The sequence below is a fragment of the Lissotriton helveticus genome, chromosome 12 (assembly GCF_964261635.1).
Source record: "Lissotriton helveticus chromosome 12, aLisHel1.1, whole genome shotgun sequence".
Lineage (NCBI taxonomy): Eukaryota > Metazoa > Chordata > Amphibia > Caudata > Salamandridae > Lissotriton > Lissotriton helveticus.
The window spans coordinates 896474593-896494800 of NC_136073.1; the positions used below are offsets into that span (position 1 = coordinate 896474593).

General features: G+C 51.1%; 1 protein-coding gene across 2 annotated transcripts in view; it reads right to left on the reverse strand.

Annotated features, from left to right (window-relative positions):
• The window catches only part of LRCH4 (leucine rich repeats and calponin homology domain containing 4), a 464731-nt gene that overhangs the window by 142759 nt on the left and 301764 nt on the right, over window positions 1-20208 (reverse strand). For both annotated transcript variants that reach the window (XM_078669497.1, XM_078669496.1), the window contains exon 3: window positions 19184-19310. In XM_078669497.1, the coding sequence (XP_078525623.1) occupies window positions 19184-19310 (127 nt within the window). The remainder of the gene's footprint in view (window positions 1-19183; window positions 19311-20208) is intronic.

Below are 20208 nucleotides of genomic sequence, written 5' to 3' on the forward strand. Positions count from 1 at the left end.
CCCCTCAGGTTGCACCGGGGTCAGAGGTGGGCTCTCCCACCCTTTGCACCCCCTTCCAGAGGTCTGCCCTCTCCCACCTGGAGAAGTTCCTCTGGAAGAAGAACCGGTCAGGACACTGGTTACAGTCGTCCTACCCTTCAGGTCAGGCTGATCCTGAACCTGGCCTTCCAACCTCTGGTCTACAACCTTCGGTGGAACAATTGCCTGGCACTCCAGGACTTCTGGGGACTTACATTCCATCCCCCTGAGGCTAACAAATGAGACATATGTTGTGTGACTGTCTGTCTGGCGCAGATCTCCCGCCCTCTGTCCACCTGACAGTGCGTGACGATCCCCCAGACCAGAAGTGGCGCCACCCGGGTCCCCCCAAGAAGATCTAGCCCAACTGGCTAGTCCCTGGTCCACTGGTGCATCCACTGGGAAACTCATCCCCCAATCACTCCTCACGCTGGACTCCTGTACCCTCCCTACCGGAGCGGTACTGCCAGCCTCTAGAACCACAGGAGCTCTGATTACAGACGCTCCAGGTCCTCTACTCACTAAGAGATCTTCCTCAAGTGGACTAACAGGACAGCCTAGGTCCCCAACCTGGTGTTCCCTACAGAAACCATCCAAGTCCTGAGGCAGGGCTTCGGGCGTCCGGGGAACCTCGGTCTCCCCCTCACTCCTGCTCCACTGAGCCAGGCAGTGAGCCCCTACACCCTCCTCGCTATCCTGGGACCTAGCTGGGCTACACTGAGCCTCTTCCACCACGCTGGGCTGGAAGATACCTGAACCACTACTTTTGGAGTCACTCCCTAATGACCCTAGAGAACCTTTATCACTCTCCCAGCGCTCTGCTTCCTCAGCAAGCGCCCAAGGACTAAGGGATTCAGACTTCAACAGGTGCTGGCGCAACTCTGGACAAACAACACTGAGCAACTGCTCCTTGAGAAACATATTCAGTACTCCGTCTTTCTCATCATCCGAGCTAGCCGCCAGCCAATCCCACATTGCATCAGAACAGTCATCCACAAAAAAAAACCACTTCTGTTGAGGTGGTTTCCTACTGCCCCTGAACTTTAACCTTAACTCCTCCTCTTGGGAACAAGGGACCATACGTTGGGCACGGGGTAGGGGACTGTCTGCACTGAAGTCTAAATAGCTGCCACCACTGGACTCAGCCCTCCCTGGGGAATCCAGAAAATTAAAACTGCGCGCAGGGGATAGTCTATCCTCCAGAGCTACTTTGCCTCTGGTGGAGGCCCTCTCAGCCTCCTCTATCCTTTCCTGCGCTAAGACCATCTCGGTCTCTAGCTGTTGCTTCCTAAGCTCCAGCTGCGCCATAGCCTGGGCATGCTCCAACCTGAGCTTTTCTAAAGCCAGCTGGTGCTCCCTTTCTCTACTCCTATCTTCCAGCTCCTCTGGGGACAGGGAAAGGGATGAGGCGCTGCCTCCTACACTGGACCCAGCAAGGGACTCCCTATCTATGGGGTCTCTACTCTCTACTGGCGTCCAGGTGCTGTCATCTTCTTCCTCCTCTTCTGAATCTTCAGGGCTCCCCACAGACCCACCACCCTCCTGGTGTGGGGCCCAGACCCTTTCCTCACTGCGCTCACGATCCCAGTGACCATCGTGCCATCTGACCAGGCGGTCCCTAAGGTCGTACCAGTTTGACTCACCCCTCCCTAGGTCTCTCTCCTCACAGAACCTTACCAGCTCCCACGTACTGTAGGTATCTAGATCACTGAAATCGAAAACAAGATCCATTCTGGCAGACGTTCTAGAGAAGAGATCACACAGGGAACCTAGGGGTCTGAGCTAACACAGGAGTACACAATTCACAAAGGTATCAGCAAGCTCTCTACCCCAGAGAACTCACACTCACTTGCCTAGTGCCACACACCATTCATCCACACACAACCCTCCCCTCGGACTGGTAAGGCAGTTTCTACCACCCCTGATTCCTCAACCTGACCACAAGTGACACAGGTACCGACTCTGGGCGCAGGGTAGGGGACAAATGTACTGACACAATTGCACAATGATACCTTCAGGAGAAGAAAATATGAAACTTCCAAAAAAAAAACAATCCCCTAAAATGTGGTCATCTAAAATGCAGAGTTTTGTGGTGCAGCCAGCCGCTACTAAGGTACAAGGCAAACACAAATCCTTATCCTCACCGCTTGCCGCCAATGTTGGAAATGGGATCCCCGGCTGACCAGGGCTTTCGCCAAAGTCAGTCAGAGACCACCACACCCAAGTCAGGGCAAGGGAGTTACACGCCAAGATAACCCCTACTCACCCTCTAGGTAACGTGGCGCGAGCAGCAAGGCTAAACTTGGAGGCGATGTAGGCTAAGTATTTGCGCACGCACCCCAGCAACAACAACCAAAGGCCCACCACAAAGGAAACTCCACACAAGGTTATATAAAAATAGCCTTTGTATTACACCAAAACACATTAGATAAAACACACACTTTACAATGTGCCTGAGGCACGGGCAGAATTTACAAGGGGATATTTACAAGACAGGGCCACCTGGACCACTGTCAGGAATCAGAAGTAGCACTTTCAGAAATAGCACTTAGAAGGTAAAATATAAATGTACTTTAGCACAAAATAGCACACAACCAGTATCTACTGGTAACAGGACCTCACTAGCACCACCTGTACTAGGGAGAAAACAACCACCTATGTATCACAATACCTGTAGGGGTGTAAGCACATAACACATGATGCAATGCATAACATTCATTCAGAGGTGTAAGGGGGGAAAACACATGATGCATCACAATACATTCAGAGGTGTAAAAACAATAACAATTGCGCCAAACTCACAAGTCACCACCTGTGACTGTCCTTAGGCAGGAACACCAGAACTGTCCCAATGTCAGGGGCCTAAACGTGGCAGCTGCCCACAAAGTGCTGGGCAGCTGAACGAACAATGATGGGGCCAACGCTGGAGCCTCGCAGGCTCTGGCCAACTGACTGTCCCCTGAGCCCCTCTGGGCTCTAAACAAGGACTGGCCCCTCAGGAGCCTCTCAGGCTCAATATAACTGATGCCCCTAGAGCCCTCGTGGATCTAAATAACTGTGGCGCTTTTGAGCTCCTCCGGGCTCGTGAACAAAGAACTGGCCCTCCTGAGCCTCTCAGGGCTGGAAACACCAATGGGGCGTGTGGGAGTCCCTCCTGGACTCAAGAATCAAGTAGTGCCCACACGAGCCTCTCTGGGCTCTGAACAAATGGATGCTGCCCCTGGAGCCTCGTGGCTCCAACAAACCAAGATGCGGGCGGGGAACCTCTTGTGGGCTCGAACAGATATGCCCCACACGTTGGAGTCCCTCCGGGGGGACTCGAAAAGCAGAGGACGCCCCCCCCCAGCACGGAGACACAGCGCAGCACTCACCGGGACTCTGGGGGGTGTGGGCTCCTCCTCGGCTTCTTTGCTGGCTGCGGGGCTCTCCCTTCACTCATGGAGCCTCGTAGCAGACGCCGGCTGCAGGATTCTTCCTCCCCGGCTGCTGCAGGAGTCCGGGGCTCTCTCCTCACTTGGGAGCCCCGGGCAGGAAAGGCAGGCTGCTTCCGGCTGTCCCACAGTCCCGCCCACAGGTTGCCTGGCTTCCGGCCGGGCAGCCAATTACAGCGCGGCCCCTCGCAGGGAGGCGGGCACTTCCGGGTCGCACTTGGCAGCGGCCCGGCAACGTTTTAAAAACACTCCGGGCTGCGGCGGTGACTCGGGGACAATGCCGGGTGGGCACCGGCTTCTTCAATAAACAAGGCGAGGTGGCACTCGTTATGGCGGCCAGGTCCCTGGCGAGGTGGGCACTCGCCAGGGGACTTCAAAAATCGGCCAATCAAGCGGGCACACGCCGGGTGGGCACCGGCTGAAAACAACAGCGCTCCCAAGTGCTAGGGGGTCGCAATAAAGCACGCTCAGCGCTATAAGCAAAACAAAGCGCTCCCAGGCGCTAGGAAAATCAGGAAGCGCTCACCAGCGCTAGGGACAACAGAGTCCAGCAAAAGTCCTTCCAGGGGGGGCAGGGGGGCAAGGCTGGGTCCAGAGCCAGCACACTGGGTCTCCAGGCAGGGAGACACCCCAAGTGGCGGTCCTCTGGCCCAGCAGCAGCAGCAACAGCCCCCTCAGGATCCTAGAAGAGAACAACTTCTGTGGGGACACAGCCCCATTTTTATACACCATTTCCCTTTGTCTGAAGGTGCAGGGTGGGGGCGGAACCAGTCGCAGCTGGTTCTTGAGTACTCTGTTTACCTCAACCACCCTCTCTATTCACTGGCAGGGCTTGGGTCATTAGACACACCACAGGGGGGCGGAGCCAGCATTGTGTGGGGAAAACCCAGCCCATCCAGGACACAGGTACACTCCTCCCACACATTACTCATGCAGATCTCCCACTCACCACCGGGCAGACCCATCCAGACTTCCTGGAGCCTGGCATGCCAGCCAGCTCCAGCCAATCACACGCCAGCACCCTCACAGCACACGTACAGCCATGTCTAGAAATGGCGCTTCGCTACTAGACACATACATGCTGCATACACCATCTCGCAGCATTCACTCTCACGAGTTCACACATACCAGACTCAAGCCTGTACACCCCACGCATCAGGAACTACCAGGGACACATACATTCCCCATGCATTCCTATGGGCGGGCAGGCCTAGCTCAGCACATGCACTCAGAGTGCGCACGCACTTTCCACTGGGACACAGTGAAAGTGCGCAGAATCCAAAAATCACCATGGCCAGGTCACCATTTCACGCAAAAAGTCTAGGGGTGAACCTGCCCTAAGGGCCCAAGTCCAACAGACTGGTCATGCTGTGAGTGCTGCAGTTAGTACTCTCCTAGCAGGAATCAAGGCTGCGCCTCACAGCTGCATCTTTAGACTCTCAGAGATGGACTGGTCATGCTGTGTGTGCTGCAGTTAGTACTGTCCTAGCAGGAATCAAGCCTGCGCCTCACAGCTGCATCTTTAGACTCTGTGAGACGGACTGGTCATGCTGTGTGTGCTGCAGTTAGTACTCTCCTAGCAGCAATCAAGGATGAATTTCACAGCTGCATCTTTAGACTCTCAGAGATGGACTGGTCATGCTGTGTGTGCTGCAGTTAGTACTCTCCTAGCAGGAATCAAGGCTGCGCCTCACAGCTGCATCTTTAGACTCTCAGAGACGGACTGTTCACGCTGTGTATGCTGCAGTTAGTACTCTCCTAGCTGGAATCAAGGCCGCACCTCACAGCAGCATCTTTAGACTCTCAGAGATGGACTGTTCATGCTGTGTGCTGCAGTTAGTACTCTCCTAGCAGCAATCAAGGCTGGGCCCCGCAGCTGCATCTTTAGACCCTCAGAGACGGACTGTTCATACTGTGTGTGCTGCAGTTAGTATTCTCCTAGCAGGAATCAAGGCTGCGCCTCGCAGCCGCATCTTTAGACTCTCAGAGATGGACTGGTCATGCTGTGTGTGCTGCAGTTAGTACTCTCCTAGCAGGAATCAAGGCTGCTCCTCACAGCTGCTTCTTTACACTCTGTGAGATGGACTGTTCATGCTGTGTGCTGCAGTTAGTACTCTCCTAGCAGGAATCAAGGCTGTGGCTCACAGCTGCATCTTTAAACTCTGTGAGATGGACTGGTCATGCTGTGTGTGCTGCAGTTAGTACTCTCCTAGCAGGAATCAAGGCTGTGGCTCACAGCTGCATCTTTAGACTCTGTGAGATGGACTGGTCATGCTGTGTATGCTGCAGTTAGTACTCTCCTAGCAGGAATCAAGGCTGCGCCTCGCAGCTGCATCTTTAGACTCTCAGAGATGGACTGGTCATGCTGTGTGTGCTGCAGTTAGTACTCTCCTAGCAGGAATCAAGGCTGCGCCTCGCAGCTGCATCTTTAGACTCTGTGAGATGGACTGCTCATGCTGTGTGTGCTGCAGTTAGTACTGTCCTAGCGAGAATCAAGGATGAATTTCACAGCTGCGTCCCAAGTCCTAGGCCAGGTTAAAGTAGTTGCCCTACAAACATGTCTCATGGACTTGATAAATGAGTTTGCTGCTATCGAGGAGCCTCCAGTGTCTAGGGCCATGGACCCCCTGGGATCTCTCCAAGATCTGACCTTTGAATTTGTGAAGACAGGCAGTATGATTGACAGTTTCTCAATATGATGGCCTGGTGGGGCCAGCCCTTCGGAGTTGTGTTCCCACTGCAGGCCCTTCATGGATACACTGACACAAGACACATTCTCAATGACAATTCATCGAGCAGATCATATCTTGCACTACCTGTGAACTGCAAGCAAGTCTTGCAACATAGATGCCTGCACATGTGAAATGATGAAACTTCAAACCCATAGTGGCCAGGAAGTAGCCCACCTCCAGTAAAGGGAGACACTTTACAATGGTTGTGTTTGAAGGCGTCTTGAACCGCTGGGCACACTGCCCTACTCTGGTGTTAAGGTATTCACTGAAAAAAACCTTTCCTGTTTGTACTTCTAGGGCCTCTTTGAAGTCCTCTACCTCAAGTAAAGCAGTAACCAGGTCTTGTAGCAGATTAACTTACCTTGGTTTCAGGTGTCCTTTGGACGGCGGTACATTCTTCCTTTAATACGTGCTCTTGGCACAAGTGCGTTGTTTACTTGCCCGTCTGTAACACGTCTGAACATGCAGCTTACTGCCTCTGCCAGAGCTGGTTTCAGTGATCGCCTTACCTCTGCGCTGATGGCCACAAGATACCTCTGAGCCGGCCTGAGTGCCGCATTAGTGCTCTTTACAATGTAATGAGTACAATGACCGCCGAGCTGGAAATGAAGAGCTGAAAGAATATTAGTAACTTAATCCTTTGGCTGACCTTAAAAAACAACCCACCTTTTGGAAGAATGTCGGGTGTGTCAGCCGCAGAGCCCTGCCCGTGTACAACAGCCTGCACTTCACGGACTGGCCTGCGAGGGGACGGCTAGTGTAAAGGAGCCAATGACTAAAGGGGCAGGCTGAACCCCCCTGTGGCTTCCTGCCTTCTGTTCTAGCTTGGTGTGGATTCTTGTGAGTCACGTGGGATGCGTGAGGTCAGTGGGTGTCTATAACACTTTGCACTTTACGGACTCGCCTGTGAGGCGATGACCAGTATACGCAGCCCTGGTCTTGAGAACCATCCTTTCAGCATGAATAGTAAGAAACAGAGGCTTAGAACTCAAAGCCTGAAGCTCACTGACCCTCCTGGCCGAGGTGATAGCCACAAGGAAGACCGCTTAGAAGGACAGCAGTCTCAAAGGACAACTATGCAAAGGTTCAAAAGGGGAACCCATTAGGAAAGTTAAAATTAGATTTAAATCCCACTGGGGTATAATGAAGGGAGTGGGCGGAAACATATTAGTAAGGCCCTAATAAACCTTAAAACAATCGCAGATTTAAAAAGAGACGGCTGAACAGGCAAACAAAGAAATGCCGATAAAGCCGACAAATAACCTTTAACAGTAGCCACAGCACAACCCTGCTGGGCCAAATGCAGCGAAAAACAAAACGAATGAAAGATGAGCATTTATGGAATTTGACCTCTCTCCACACCATTTAACAAACCTTTGACCACCTGTAGGAGTAAACTGACTTGGTGGAGTGTCGCCTGGTTGATAAAATAACATCCACCACGGCAGAGAGAAAGAATTCAGGTTGCCCTGTTCAAGCTCCAGGCATGAAGGTGTAGGCTCTGGAGGTGGGGGTGTAGAACCTGCCCCTCCATCTGAGAGAGGAGATCTACCCTGAGAGGGAGACGGAGCGGAGGGTGGGATGACAGGTGAAGAATCCCTGTGTACCACACCCTTCTTGGCCAATCTGGGGTGATCAATATAACTTGGGCCCGGTCTTGGCGAATCTTCCTCAGAACCTGGGGAATCAATGGTATGGGAGGAAACGCATAAAGGAGTTGTGAGCTCCAACTCAACTGAAACACGTCCCCCAACGCTCCCTGCATCGGAAACTAGAGACTGCAGAATGACGGGCAGTGCGCATTCTCGAGAGTGGCAAACCGGTCCACCAGAGGAGTTCCCCACGTCCGGAAGATGTGTCGAACTACCTCCGAATGAAGCCTCCACTCGTGGTCTGTGGAGAACTGCCGACTGAGACTGTCTGCACGAACGTTCAGAACTCCCGCCAGATGATTTGCCATCAAGCAAATCCGATGGTCCTGAGCCCAGGACCAGAGCCGCAACGCCTCTCTGCAGAGACGGTACAACCCCACTCCTCCCTGCTTGTTGACGTACCACATCGCAGCAGTGTTGTCCGGCAGGACTTAAACTGACTGACCGCGAAGGAAGGGAAGAAAAGCCTTTAGCACCAAATGTATCGCCCACAATACCAGAAGACTGATATGGAGCAACCTTTCCTCTGGAGACCAAAGACCCTTGATCTCCAGATCCCCTGGATGAGCACCCCACCCTAGAGTGGAGGCATCGGTTATCACTGTAGCAACCGATGGAGGCAGATGAAAGGGCTTTCCTTGAGACAGATTGCCTTCCACGCTCCACCAAGACAGATCCACTGCAGTTTCTCTGGAGATCTTGACGGACTCCCTGAGGTCTCCGTTGTGTTGATACCACTGCCTGCGGAGGCACCACTGAAGCGCCCTCATGTGCCAGCGTGCATGGATAACCAACAGAATACAAGAAGCGAAGAGACCAAGCAGGCGAAGGACCTTCAGAACTGGAACAACCGATTCACTGTGAAACAAAGGGATAATTTCCTGAATGTCGAGAATCCTTTGCGGAGGCGGAAAAGCTCGACACACACTGGTATCCAGTATTGCCCCTATGAACAGATTGCGCTATGAGGGCGAGATTTGGGCAAATTTATTGAAAAACCCAATTTGAACATCAGCTGGGTTGTTACCTGCAGATGATGACGCACCATCTCTGGCGACTCTGCCTTTAGTAGCCAGGCGTCCAGGTAGGGGAAAATAGGGATGCCTGACCTCCTGAGATGGGCAGCCACCACTGCCATCACCTTTCTGAAGACTCAAGGTGCATTAGTAAGACCAGACTGGAGGACCGCAAACTGGTAGTGTTGTGAACCAACCGTAACCGGAGATACTTCCTGTGCAACTTCAGGATTGGGATGTGAAAATACGCATCCTGTAAGTCGATGGACACCATCCAGTCCTCTTGTTGCAGCGCCGAAAGAACCTGCGCTAGGGTGAGCATCTTGAATCTCTCCTGCTTGAGAAACAATTTCAAGATTCTGAGGTCCAGGATTGGACGAAGCCTGCCATCCTTCTTGGTAATCAGGAAATACCGGGAGTAGTATCCATGACCCCTTTCCTACTCTGGGACCACCTCTATCGCACCTTTCTGTAACAGGACAAGAACCTCCTTCTGAAGAAGAAGCAAATGATCCTCCGTGCAAAACCCTTGGCAAGGGGGGGTAAGGAGGAGGGAATTCCCTGAAGGGAAGGGCATACCCATTTTATACCAGATGTAAAACCCAAAAGTCTGAAGTGACCAATTTCCAATCCAGTAGAAAATGGGTAAGCCGGCCCACCACAGGACCTGCATGATCCAGGATGGCAGATCTAGAGCTGCTTTCTTGCATTACCAGGGGGGGTTGGGGAGGTGGAGGTAGAGGAGGAGGAGGAAGAAGGCAGACGACCCGCTCCATGAAGGCGGCTTCTGCCTTTACCCCTGTAGCTCTTGTACAAGGGGCTTTGTTGCTGTTGCTGCTGTTGTGGCTGACGGAAGCTGCCAAAGGAAGACTTCCCAAAGCCACGGTATCTCCTATATCCACAACCCTTTGCCTGAGTCTGCAGACCCAAGGATTTCGCTGTGGCCTTGCTGTCTTTAAAACTTTGTAGAGCAGAGTCAGCCTTTTCTCCAAAAAGTCTAGACCCATCGAAGGGAAGATCAAGGGCAGCCTGCACATCAGGAGGAAACCCAGAAGACCTACCCAGGCATGCCTTCTCATAGCGATGAATGAGCCCATCACCCTAGCAACCGAATCTGCCGTGTCCAGGCCAGACTGGATGACTTGGCGACACGCAGCCTGCGAGTCTGCAGGTACTTCAATGAAATTCCCCCGATTTTTCTCAGACAATTTTGGAAGAAGTTGTTTGGCGGAGTCCATAAGGGCAAGAATGTATCTACCCAACAAACAGATAGCGTTGGTGGACTTAAAAGCCATACTCGCTGAAGAGATGACCTTCTGTGTAGATTGCTCCAATTTCTTGGAATCCCGGTCAGCAGGAGCTGGTCGGAAGGCGCCCGTGGACTGCTTAGAACATGAAGCCGGCACCACCAAACTCTCAGGCAAAGGATGAGACGAAAGGAACACAGGATCCCCTGGAACAGGCCTGTACCATCTCAACACCGTCCTTGAAACTGCAGGAGCGAAAAGAGGTTTACACTACACCTCAAGGACTGGCTCAGTCAAGGCACCATTGAACGGCAAGAGTGGTTCAACCACAGAGGACGGAGAATGAAGCACCTCTGTGAGCAAATTAGGCTTATACTCAGCCAGCGACAACTGCAGATCCAAGAGCTCCGCAGCCTTCCTTATCACAGTATGGTAAGGTGCTACATCCTTCGAGGGGGAATCTTTCTGTGAAGCAAATTCTCACTCCGGGGAGGTGTCCAGTCCACTTGCCTCACACAGACCCTCGAACACATCCTCAGACTCATAAATTTCACCATACTCGAAGGTGGATCCGCAGTAGCAACTGGCGCCAAACCAACCCGAGAGGAAGGTTCGCCGGATGGAGAAAGTATCTAGTAGAAGGTATGGAGAGTCCCAGAAAAAAACGTTAGTGTCGACAGCGCAGAAAAAAGGGAACTGACGTCATCACGCCGACGTGGCTCCATTGACATCATGAGGAGCCGCGTGCGGAGCCATAGCATTTTGACGACCTCGTCGGCGTGGAGAGCTAGGAAAAAGTTTCTGCTGAATGCTGGCGCAGGGGATATTCATGAGGTGAGGAATCCACAGGCAGATGTATCCATCGGAAGAGTCAGCATGCAATAAACGTTTTGTCAATTTTGGATACAGTCTGCAGAAGAGCTATTGGCCTAGTTTGGCACCTGGGAGGGATCTTACATTGCTCACCCCCACTATGAACAATTTAGTAATCAATTTGTAAGATTTATTTATTGAATAAATATGAGATTGCGTTATTCAATAAAGGACTTGGATTCTGTCCGGTGCATTGTGGCACTTTTTCAGATTTCCATATTGATCTCTTTAAATTTACAAGAAAGGCCAAACTTAAATGCCATTTTGCGGTGCCTTAGTACAAAGATCCACCACTTACACCAAGACCAATGCTATCGGACCCATCAGTGCCATAAATCAAGGGTATCTCTATGTTGCGGTCTTTGGCTAGTGACAATGACTGTGCTATGGATCATAGAGTGGGTGATTTAAATATTAAACAGGATTATTCCTGTGACAGTGGATTACACACACAGAGCAAGTTCACACCTCAGGGGATCCATTTGAATAGTATTGAGGTTTTTTACAAACAGGTAACCGATGACTTACACCAGCTAGAAGATAAACTGACTATCTCTCCTTAGAGACGAGAACAGCCCTGAACGATTTTGGGAAAAACACCGCCTTGATAATTTGTGCAGCAGACAAGGTGGGCAATGTGCTACTGATGAACAGGACGGACTATGAAGGGGAAATTTGCAGACAACTTCACAATGTGGCATGGTACAAAAAGTTGCAACAGAACCCTTATATTCTTGTCAAATCACAAATAAATGGGAGATTGGCACACTAGAGGGGGGTTGACCTTCTATCAGATTCTGAGTTCCGATTCTTAAGAATAGATCATCCCAGATTTCCATGCCCGTATCTTCTTCCCTAGGTTCACACGAAGGGACGGTTCCCTCCAGGGCGTCCCATCATTTTAGGAATTGACTCCCAGACTGAACACCTATCCCAATTTGTTGATTCCTTCCTGAAACCCCTAGCGGCTAGCTTTCCACCATTTGTGAGGGACACCACAGACATCTTGAATACGTTTGAGGACTTGGTATGGGATGACTCCATGTGGCTAGTGACTCTAGATGTTGAATCACTCTATACTTGCATAAAGAGGGGGTTTGAGTGCGTGGCTTTTGGTTTCTTCCTCTCTACGCTAAGAGCCATCTACTTGGAACATAACAGGATAGTACTCAAGATGATTGAGTTAATTCTCACTAATAACTATTTTGTGTACGATAAAGACTGGTATCAACATCTCCAGGGGTCGGCAATGGGTTCCAACTTTGCACCTTCATATGCAAACACATCCATGCATGGTCCAGAGGAGCGGAGGAATGGACTATATACATTCACTACCGGGGACGGTCCTTCAAAACATGATGGTGCGAAAATCCGCTTCATCAGCAAAGCCCTATAGGAGAGCTGAATGACGCCTGAACAAACATCCCTAAAACCATATAAAAGGACCGTGGAGAGGCAATGGGAAGAATCCTACAAACGGGACAAGCTTGCACTCCAACAATATTTCAGAATGAAGCCACTACCAAACACGCAAAAACACTTCACTCCTTCTTCCATAACTCAGAAAGCATCTATCGATGGAAGGAGCGACACAATATCACTGAGCTCCAGGCCCCGATGACTCAAAGGTGAGTCATGAGTCAGGTGAGCCTTCATCAGAACACTTCATTGAAAAACCCGAGACCTGCAGGAACGCCTGCAGACAAAAAGAAAGAAAGAAAACCTTGGGTACTGAACCCCAACCCACTGACAAAACCAGATAATAATAGAAGTCCCGCTTTCTCAATCTGCGAACACCTGAAGATTTGACCAATACCGAGGGCTGGCAGGATCACCACCAGATCCATGCCCGGCTCATTCATTCACACATTCCTCCTTAAGACCTTTGTGGTGGGAAAGTGACAGCAATCATCAATCAGCTCTTTGATGCAGAAATGTTATTAAGAGAATTTAAAAAATCCTATATAAACAAGCATTGGCAAAGTAAATAAGTGTGGCCTTGGCAAGTGTGGTTAGTTTTATTTTCTGCGATACAAAAAGGGATGATGGACGGAGCGTTTGAACAAATCAAACACTCACCCCCAGTCAACTGATCTGGGTTTAATCCATCACCATTCTTTAGTTCACTCAGCCACCGCAGTTCAGACATGGCTATATGCAAATCAGTCTGACCCTGTGCCTCATGGGAACAGTCCAGCCCGAACTGCCAAGCCATGTCTTCCCTGGACCGGAAACAAGCATCCTGGGACCGGTTTCGGATTCATAATCCTCATCAGCCAGGCAATCTTGAATCCAGTGGCCAAGTGAACAAGGGACTCACGTCTGAGCATACCCTGCCACACTTAGGGCGAACAAAGCGATACCAAAGGGGATGATGGACGGAGCGTTTGAACAAATCAAACACTCACCCCCAGTCAACTGATCTGGGTTTAATCCATCACCATTCTTTAGTTCACTCAGCCACCCCAGTTCAGACATGGCTTTATGCAACAAGCTTCCGAGGACCGGTTTCTGGCATTACAGCAGGGAAGACATGGCTTGGCAGTTCCCATGAGGCACAGGGCCAGACTGATTTGCATATAGCCATGTCTGAACTGGGGTGGCAGAGTGGGCTAAAGAACGGTGATGGATCAAACCCAGATCTGTTGACTGGGTGTTAGTGTTTGATTGGTTCAGATGCTCCGTCCATCACCACCCCCTTTTGTACTGCTTTGGCCGCCATAAGTGTGGCAGGGTATGCTCAGACGTGAGTCCCTTGCTCACTTTGCCACTGGATTCAAGTAAGCCGGGCTGAAGACGGCTGTAATGCCAGAAACCGGGCCTCGGAAGCTTGTTTCCGGTCCAGGGAAGGCATGGCTTGGCAGTTCGGGCTGGACTGTTCCCATGAGGCACAGGGTCAGGCTGATTTGCATATAGCCATGTCTGAACTGGGGTAGCAGAGTGGGCTAAAGAACGGTGATGGATCAAACCCAGATCTTTTAACTGGGTGTGAGTGTTTGATTGGTTCAGATGCTCCGTCCATCACCACCCCCTTTTGTATAGTTTTATTTTCTGTTTTGTGAACATATGCAATATGAAAAAAACTAAAATGCTAAAATACACAAAAATAAGCGAGTGGCCAACCCGCCAAGGCACACCACCAGAGTACTTAAGTGCAATTCGTTTTTTTGGGAATGTGCACATGAGGTCAGGACAAATCCCGTCACACACAGCACAAGAGAGCCAATGGATGAAGTGGCCTGAGTCACTGGCCCATCCTGGTAAGCTCTTGTGAGTGGAAGCCAAATACGAATGACAGGTCAATGGACCAATGAATGAAGAAGGCTTACCCAACGCAGCTCTATGTATTATTGTATTTATATTTTATGGTTAGTTTTGTACATGAGGTTTGAAAAACAAACAAAGGAGTCCCTAGGGCAGATCCAAAATCAAGGCCTTATGTATGGATCCTTCGATCCTTTACCCAGTGTGCTATTCTTACGCGGACAAAGAATGTGTTCCAACGTAAGCCAAAAATCAGCATTCAGGGCTCCTGCCAGAGCACCATGCTTTTTAAATACACGTCCGGCCCCTTGCTGACATTATCTCCTCTTTTGGCTTTACCATGGTGTACACTTGAGGACACCCAGATTGTCGTCTATCGGACACCTTACATCAATCAAGCTGCAGCGAATAAGTCTATCTGCTTGGAACAAGTTAATAACTGGATGCCTCCAATCACCTTAAGTTAAATGGCAACAAGACGGAAGTTATGGTGGTGGGGAATGAACCCTTCTCTTTGGGACCAGTTTACTTGGCCTTCATGTTTGAGGGATCGCCCGTCCCCCAGACCGAAGGCCAAGAGCCTGGGAGTTTGTCTGGACGCTGGTCTCACCAGGGTGCCCCAGGCAAAAAAAGTGGCAGGGGCAAGCTTCGGCCCACTAAGAGCATTGCGTAAAACTCTGAAATGGCACCCAGACAAAACAAGAAGAACTGTTGTACAGGGCTGTACACTCTCGCGACTTGACTACTGCAACTTGCTCTCTTTGGGCGGCCTGGCCTAGGTGGTGAAAGCACTACAGCTCATACAGAATGCTGTGGCTCGCGCCTTACTGAACATTTCTAAATCTCACTCCATGCGCACTGCACTGGCAAGTCTCCAATGGCTTCCAGTCAAGAGAAGGACAGAGTTCAAAGCCCTGTGCATTGCACAAAAGTTCAAATATACTCAGGGCCAACACATTCTAAATCAGCTAAATGTCCCCCACGACAGAGGTCAAACATCCGCTCCCTCATGACTACCCCAAAGATCAGAAGAGCCAGGGGTCCAGGACGGTCCTTGGCATACTTGGCATCCAAGCTCTGGAACCCCCCCCCATACATCTGGGGGCAAACCACAATCTTTAGTTTTGTAAAGAAAGTGAAGACACATTAGTTCAGTTTGGCACCACTTTACCTCTTCGTTACTATGTCTGCCAGCGCTGGGAAGCCCGCGTTTGGGTAGCCACACACTCTACAAATCTAGGTAAAATAACACAACATTCAGAGAAAACAACTGCGGAAAATAACCCCAAACTGGGCGCTCGCCCTGGTTGTGGACGCGAAACAGCGCATTTGGCAACAGATGGATTCCCTTCTGGCTCAACAGCGGTCTTCCTCTGCATCGAAAGACCAGGCCCATATGTAAATGTAAATGTAAATGTATTTATATAGCGCAAATCACCGACACGGTATCTAAGCGCTTGCTTAGGGAACCCGTCCTGGTATTCCCCTGTGAGATACCCCGGCAGGGTATCCGCAAGGTGAAAGCCAGGCATCCCGCCGCGAGGGGCCGTAGTGGAGATTAAGCAAGCTATTGCCCAGAGTTGCAGAGTGTGACCCCGTGAGTCGAGTAGGCACCGGAACGAGAATTATCGAGTCCGTGGAATTTTTGAGCCCGAGACCCGCCGAGGCGGGGAATCAAACCCTGGTCCACGGCCGATCTCAGCTTCCGGGTCTGCCGCCTCTAACCACTGAGCCACGCATCTCCACTGAACAAGTAAAACCAGCAACCGCCTGTGGGATAAGCCACCAGTCCACTTGAGCCACCTTTCCTGTGCTGCTCTTGCTAAGGTCTTACGTGGTAGGTGGTGACGTGTGGGAAGACACCTAGGGGTCAAACAGGGGTCACGATGGAGGTGTCTGGCATGTGCAGAGCACACATCCCAATTCATAAATCTGAGGCAAGAGGTGGGCAGCAAAAGAAGCAGAGAACAAGGTTATTCTTCATGTGCCCGCAACAGCGAGGAGCAAACTAAAAGAAAAGGGAACAGTGGGCTGCCTTCAGCAGCTGCCTGCCCTTGGGTAGCAGGAGGACTGTGGGAAACCAAGAAAATCCAATTTTAAGGGATTTAGTCTGGAAACAGATCTCAGAAGCCCTCAAAATGACGGAAACAGAAATAACCGAGGCTTAGGCAGTCAGACCAAGTGAGAGCCTGTGGGGAAGGGGGCAGGGAGAGGAGACAACAGTGGGCTGAATGGAACACAATAACTGTTTTTATGTCAAAACTGTACAAGTAAAGATCAAGATAAAGTGCATTTCCTGTGAAGGAGAAGCTGTGTTATTCTTAGAGCAGACACAGGAAACCAGACAGCCTGGCTCTCACACAGAGAACCTGAACTACTTACAAAAGAACCACACACAGAAGGGACCAGAAGATGTCACTGCCACACAGAACACACACACAAGGAAACAGAGCATCACTCCATTACACAGGGGAGGGGGCAGGGCTGCTCACTGCCACACAGGACACACACACAAGGAAACAGAGCATCACTCCATTACACAGCAGAGGGGGCAGGGCTGCTCACTGCCAAAGAGAGAGAAAACACACACACACACACACACGCACGGAACCAGAGGATCTCACCGGTCCAGAACACATCTCCCCTCTAAAGAGGACAACTTCACACGCATGGAGCCCAACTTCATATGCATGGAGCCCAACTTCATATGCATGGAGCCCAACTTCATATGCATGGAGCCCAACTTCACACGCATGGAGCACAACTTCACACGCATGGAGCACAACTTCACACGCATGGAGCACAACTTCACACGCATGGAGCACAACTTCACACGCATGGAGCACAACTTCACACGCATGGGGGCCCAACTTCACACGCATGGGGGCCCAACTTTACACGCATGGAGCCCAACTTTACACGCATGGAGCCCAACTTTACACGCATGGAGCCCAACTTCACACGCATGGAGCCCAACTTCACACGCATGGAGCCCAACTTCACACGCATGGAGCCCAGCTTCACACGCATGGAGCCCAACTTCACACGCATGGAGCCCAACTTTAAACGCATGGAGCCCAACTTCACACGCATGGGGCCCAACTTCACACGCATGGGGCCCAACTTCACACGCATGGGGCCCAACTTCACACGCATGGGGCCCAACTTCACACGCATGGGGCCCAACTTCACACGCATGGGGCCCAACTTCACACGCATGGGGCCCAACTTCACACGCATGGGGCCCAACTTCACACGCATGGGGCCCAACTTCACACGCATGGGGCCCAACTTCACACGCATGGGGCCCAACTTCACATGCATGGGGCCCAACTTCAAACGCATGGGGCCCAACTTCACACGCAAGGAGCCATAGTGGTGCACTGCCACACAGAAGGCACACGCAAGGAACCAGAGCATCTCACCGGTCCAGAACACATCTCCCCTCTAAAGAGGACAACTTCACACGCATGGAGCCAGAGTGGTGCACTGCCACACAGAAGACACAGAGGGAACCAGAACATCTCACTGAACCAGAACACATCTCACCGCTAAAGAGGACAACTTCACACGCATGGAGCCCAACTTTACACGCATGGAGCCAGAGTGGTGCACTGCCACACAGAAGACACAGAGGGAACCAGAACATCTCACTGAACCAGAACACATCTCACCGCTAAAGAGGACAACTTCACACGCATGGAGCCCAACTTTACACGCATGGAGCCCAACTTCACACGCATGGAGCCCAACTTCACACGCATGGAGCCCAACTTCATATGCATGGAGCCCAACTTCATATGCATGGAGCCCAACTTCACACGCATGGAGCCCAACTTCACACGCATGGAGCACAACTTCACACGCATGGAGCACAACTTCACACGCATGGGGGCACAACTTCACACGCATGGGGGCCCAACTTCACACGCATGGGGCCCAACCTCACACGCATGGGGCCCAACTTCACACGCATGGGGCCCAACTTCACACGCATGGGGCCCAACTTCACATGCATGGAGCCCAACTTCACAAACATGGAGCCCAACTTCACAAACATGGAGCCCAACTTCACACGCATGGAGACATAGTGGTGCACTGCCACACAGAAGACACACGCATGGAACCAGAGCATCTCACCGGTCCAGAACACATCTCCCCTCTAAAGAGGACAACTTCACAACTTCACATGCATGGAGCCAGAGTGGTGCACTGCCACACAGAAGGCACACACACACACACACACACACAGAACCAGAGCATCTCACTGGTCCAGAACACATCTCACCTCTAAAGAGGACAACTTCACACGCATGGAGCCCAACTTCACACGCATGGAGCCCAACTTCACACGCATGGAGCCCAACTTCACACGCATGGAGCCCAACTTCACACGCATGGAGCCCAACTTCACACGCATGGAGCCCAACTTCACACGCATGGAGCCCAACTTCACACGCATGGAGCCCAACTTCACACGCATGGAGCCCAACTTCACACGCATGGAGCCCAACTTCACACGCATGGAGCCCAACTTCACTATGCATGGAGCACCACTTAACACGCATGGAGCCCAACTTCACACGCATGGAGCCCAACTTCACATGCATGGAGCCCAACTTCACATGCATGGAGCCCAACCTCAAACGCATGGAGCCCAACCTCAAACGCATGGAGCCCAACTTCAAACGCATGGAGCCCAACTTCACACGCATGCAGCTCAACTTCACACGCATGCAGCTCAAATTCACACGCATGGAGCCAGAGTGGTGCACTGCCACACAGAAGGCACAGTCCGACATTGAGGGAACCAGAGTGCTTCCTGAGCCTCACTGGTGCAGGGAGGCAGAGAGGCCGGGAGACTCAAAGATCCCCAGGCACAGTCTGGATGTATGACATATGCCCCACCTCAGACCGTTACAAGTGGGTCACATCTGCTCGGCCACTTACCAGCTGCCGGAGGTTGCTCAGCGTGCCAATGTTCTCAGGCAAGGATGTCAACTTGTTGTTGCTGGCGATGAGAACCTTGAGCGGCAAGGAACAGATGTAGGCAGGGAGGGCGGAGAGCTGGTTTCGGCTAAGAAAGAAAAGAAGAACACAGTTAGAATGACAGACAGACAGACTTGGGAAAGGGTTTCAGGGCACGAGCGGGTCCTGTAGCCTCCAGAGACATGGAAGCGCCCTGCAGCCATGTGTCTGATAAGAAGGTAACGTGTTTTCTAATCCCTGTAAGCACCTCATGTTAAGGGATGCTTAGTGTAATGTACATATATGCTGCTGATACAAGGTGCTGATCTTTGGATTATTAAATGCTGCTGTGTTTTTCGTGTTGCCATGATAACGTCTCTTCCTGGAGTGCATGGCAGACACCTCACTTCCTGCCAACTGTGCAATGGGTGATGTTTATGAAACACAAAACGATACGAGAACAGCTTCACAGCAGAGAAGAATCACTTGTAGCTTCCAAAACCCACCAGCACTGTCGGCGAGGGCAGCACCACAACTGAGTGCTACGGCAAGCATGCAGTGACATGTCACAATAAATAAATACCCAAGTGTGCAAAGTCAATTCTATACCTTTACAGAAAAAGGTGTGCAGGGCAGAGGGCGATTATGGACTTCACCTTTTTAGGTATTGTTGGAAAACGAGGCAGCATCTGTGAAGCCTGCACAAATAACATGACTACATTTGTCCTTCACTGGGAACCAAACACCCAATTGTAGCGCCTGACTCTCAGAGGGTAGCGTTGCAGAGCAGTCTGAGGCTTACTCAAGGGAGGTGGTGTGGGCTAGTAATCTCCATTTGCAGGTGCGCAAAAATAACACTCAATAATTGATTGTCCAGTCTGTACTTTGCTTTATAAAAGTAAGAGTACATTTATTAAACAGACACACTACTCAATACTATGCACCAATTTACAAATATACATAAGCTGTTGGAATTACTTTGTGACATTGCATGACATCTTCACCCC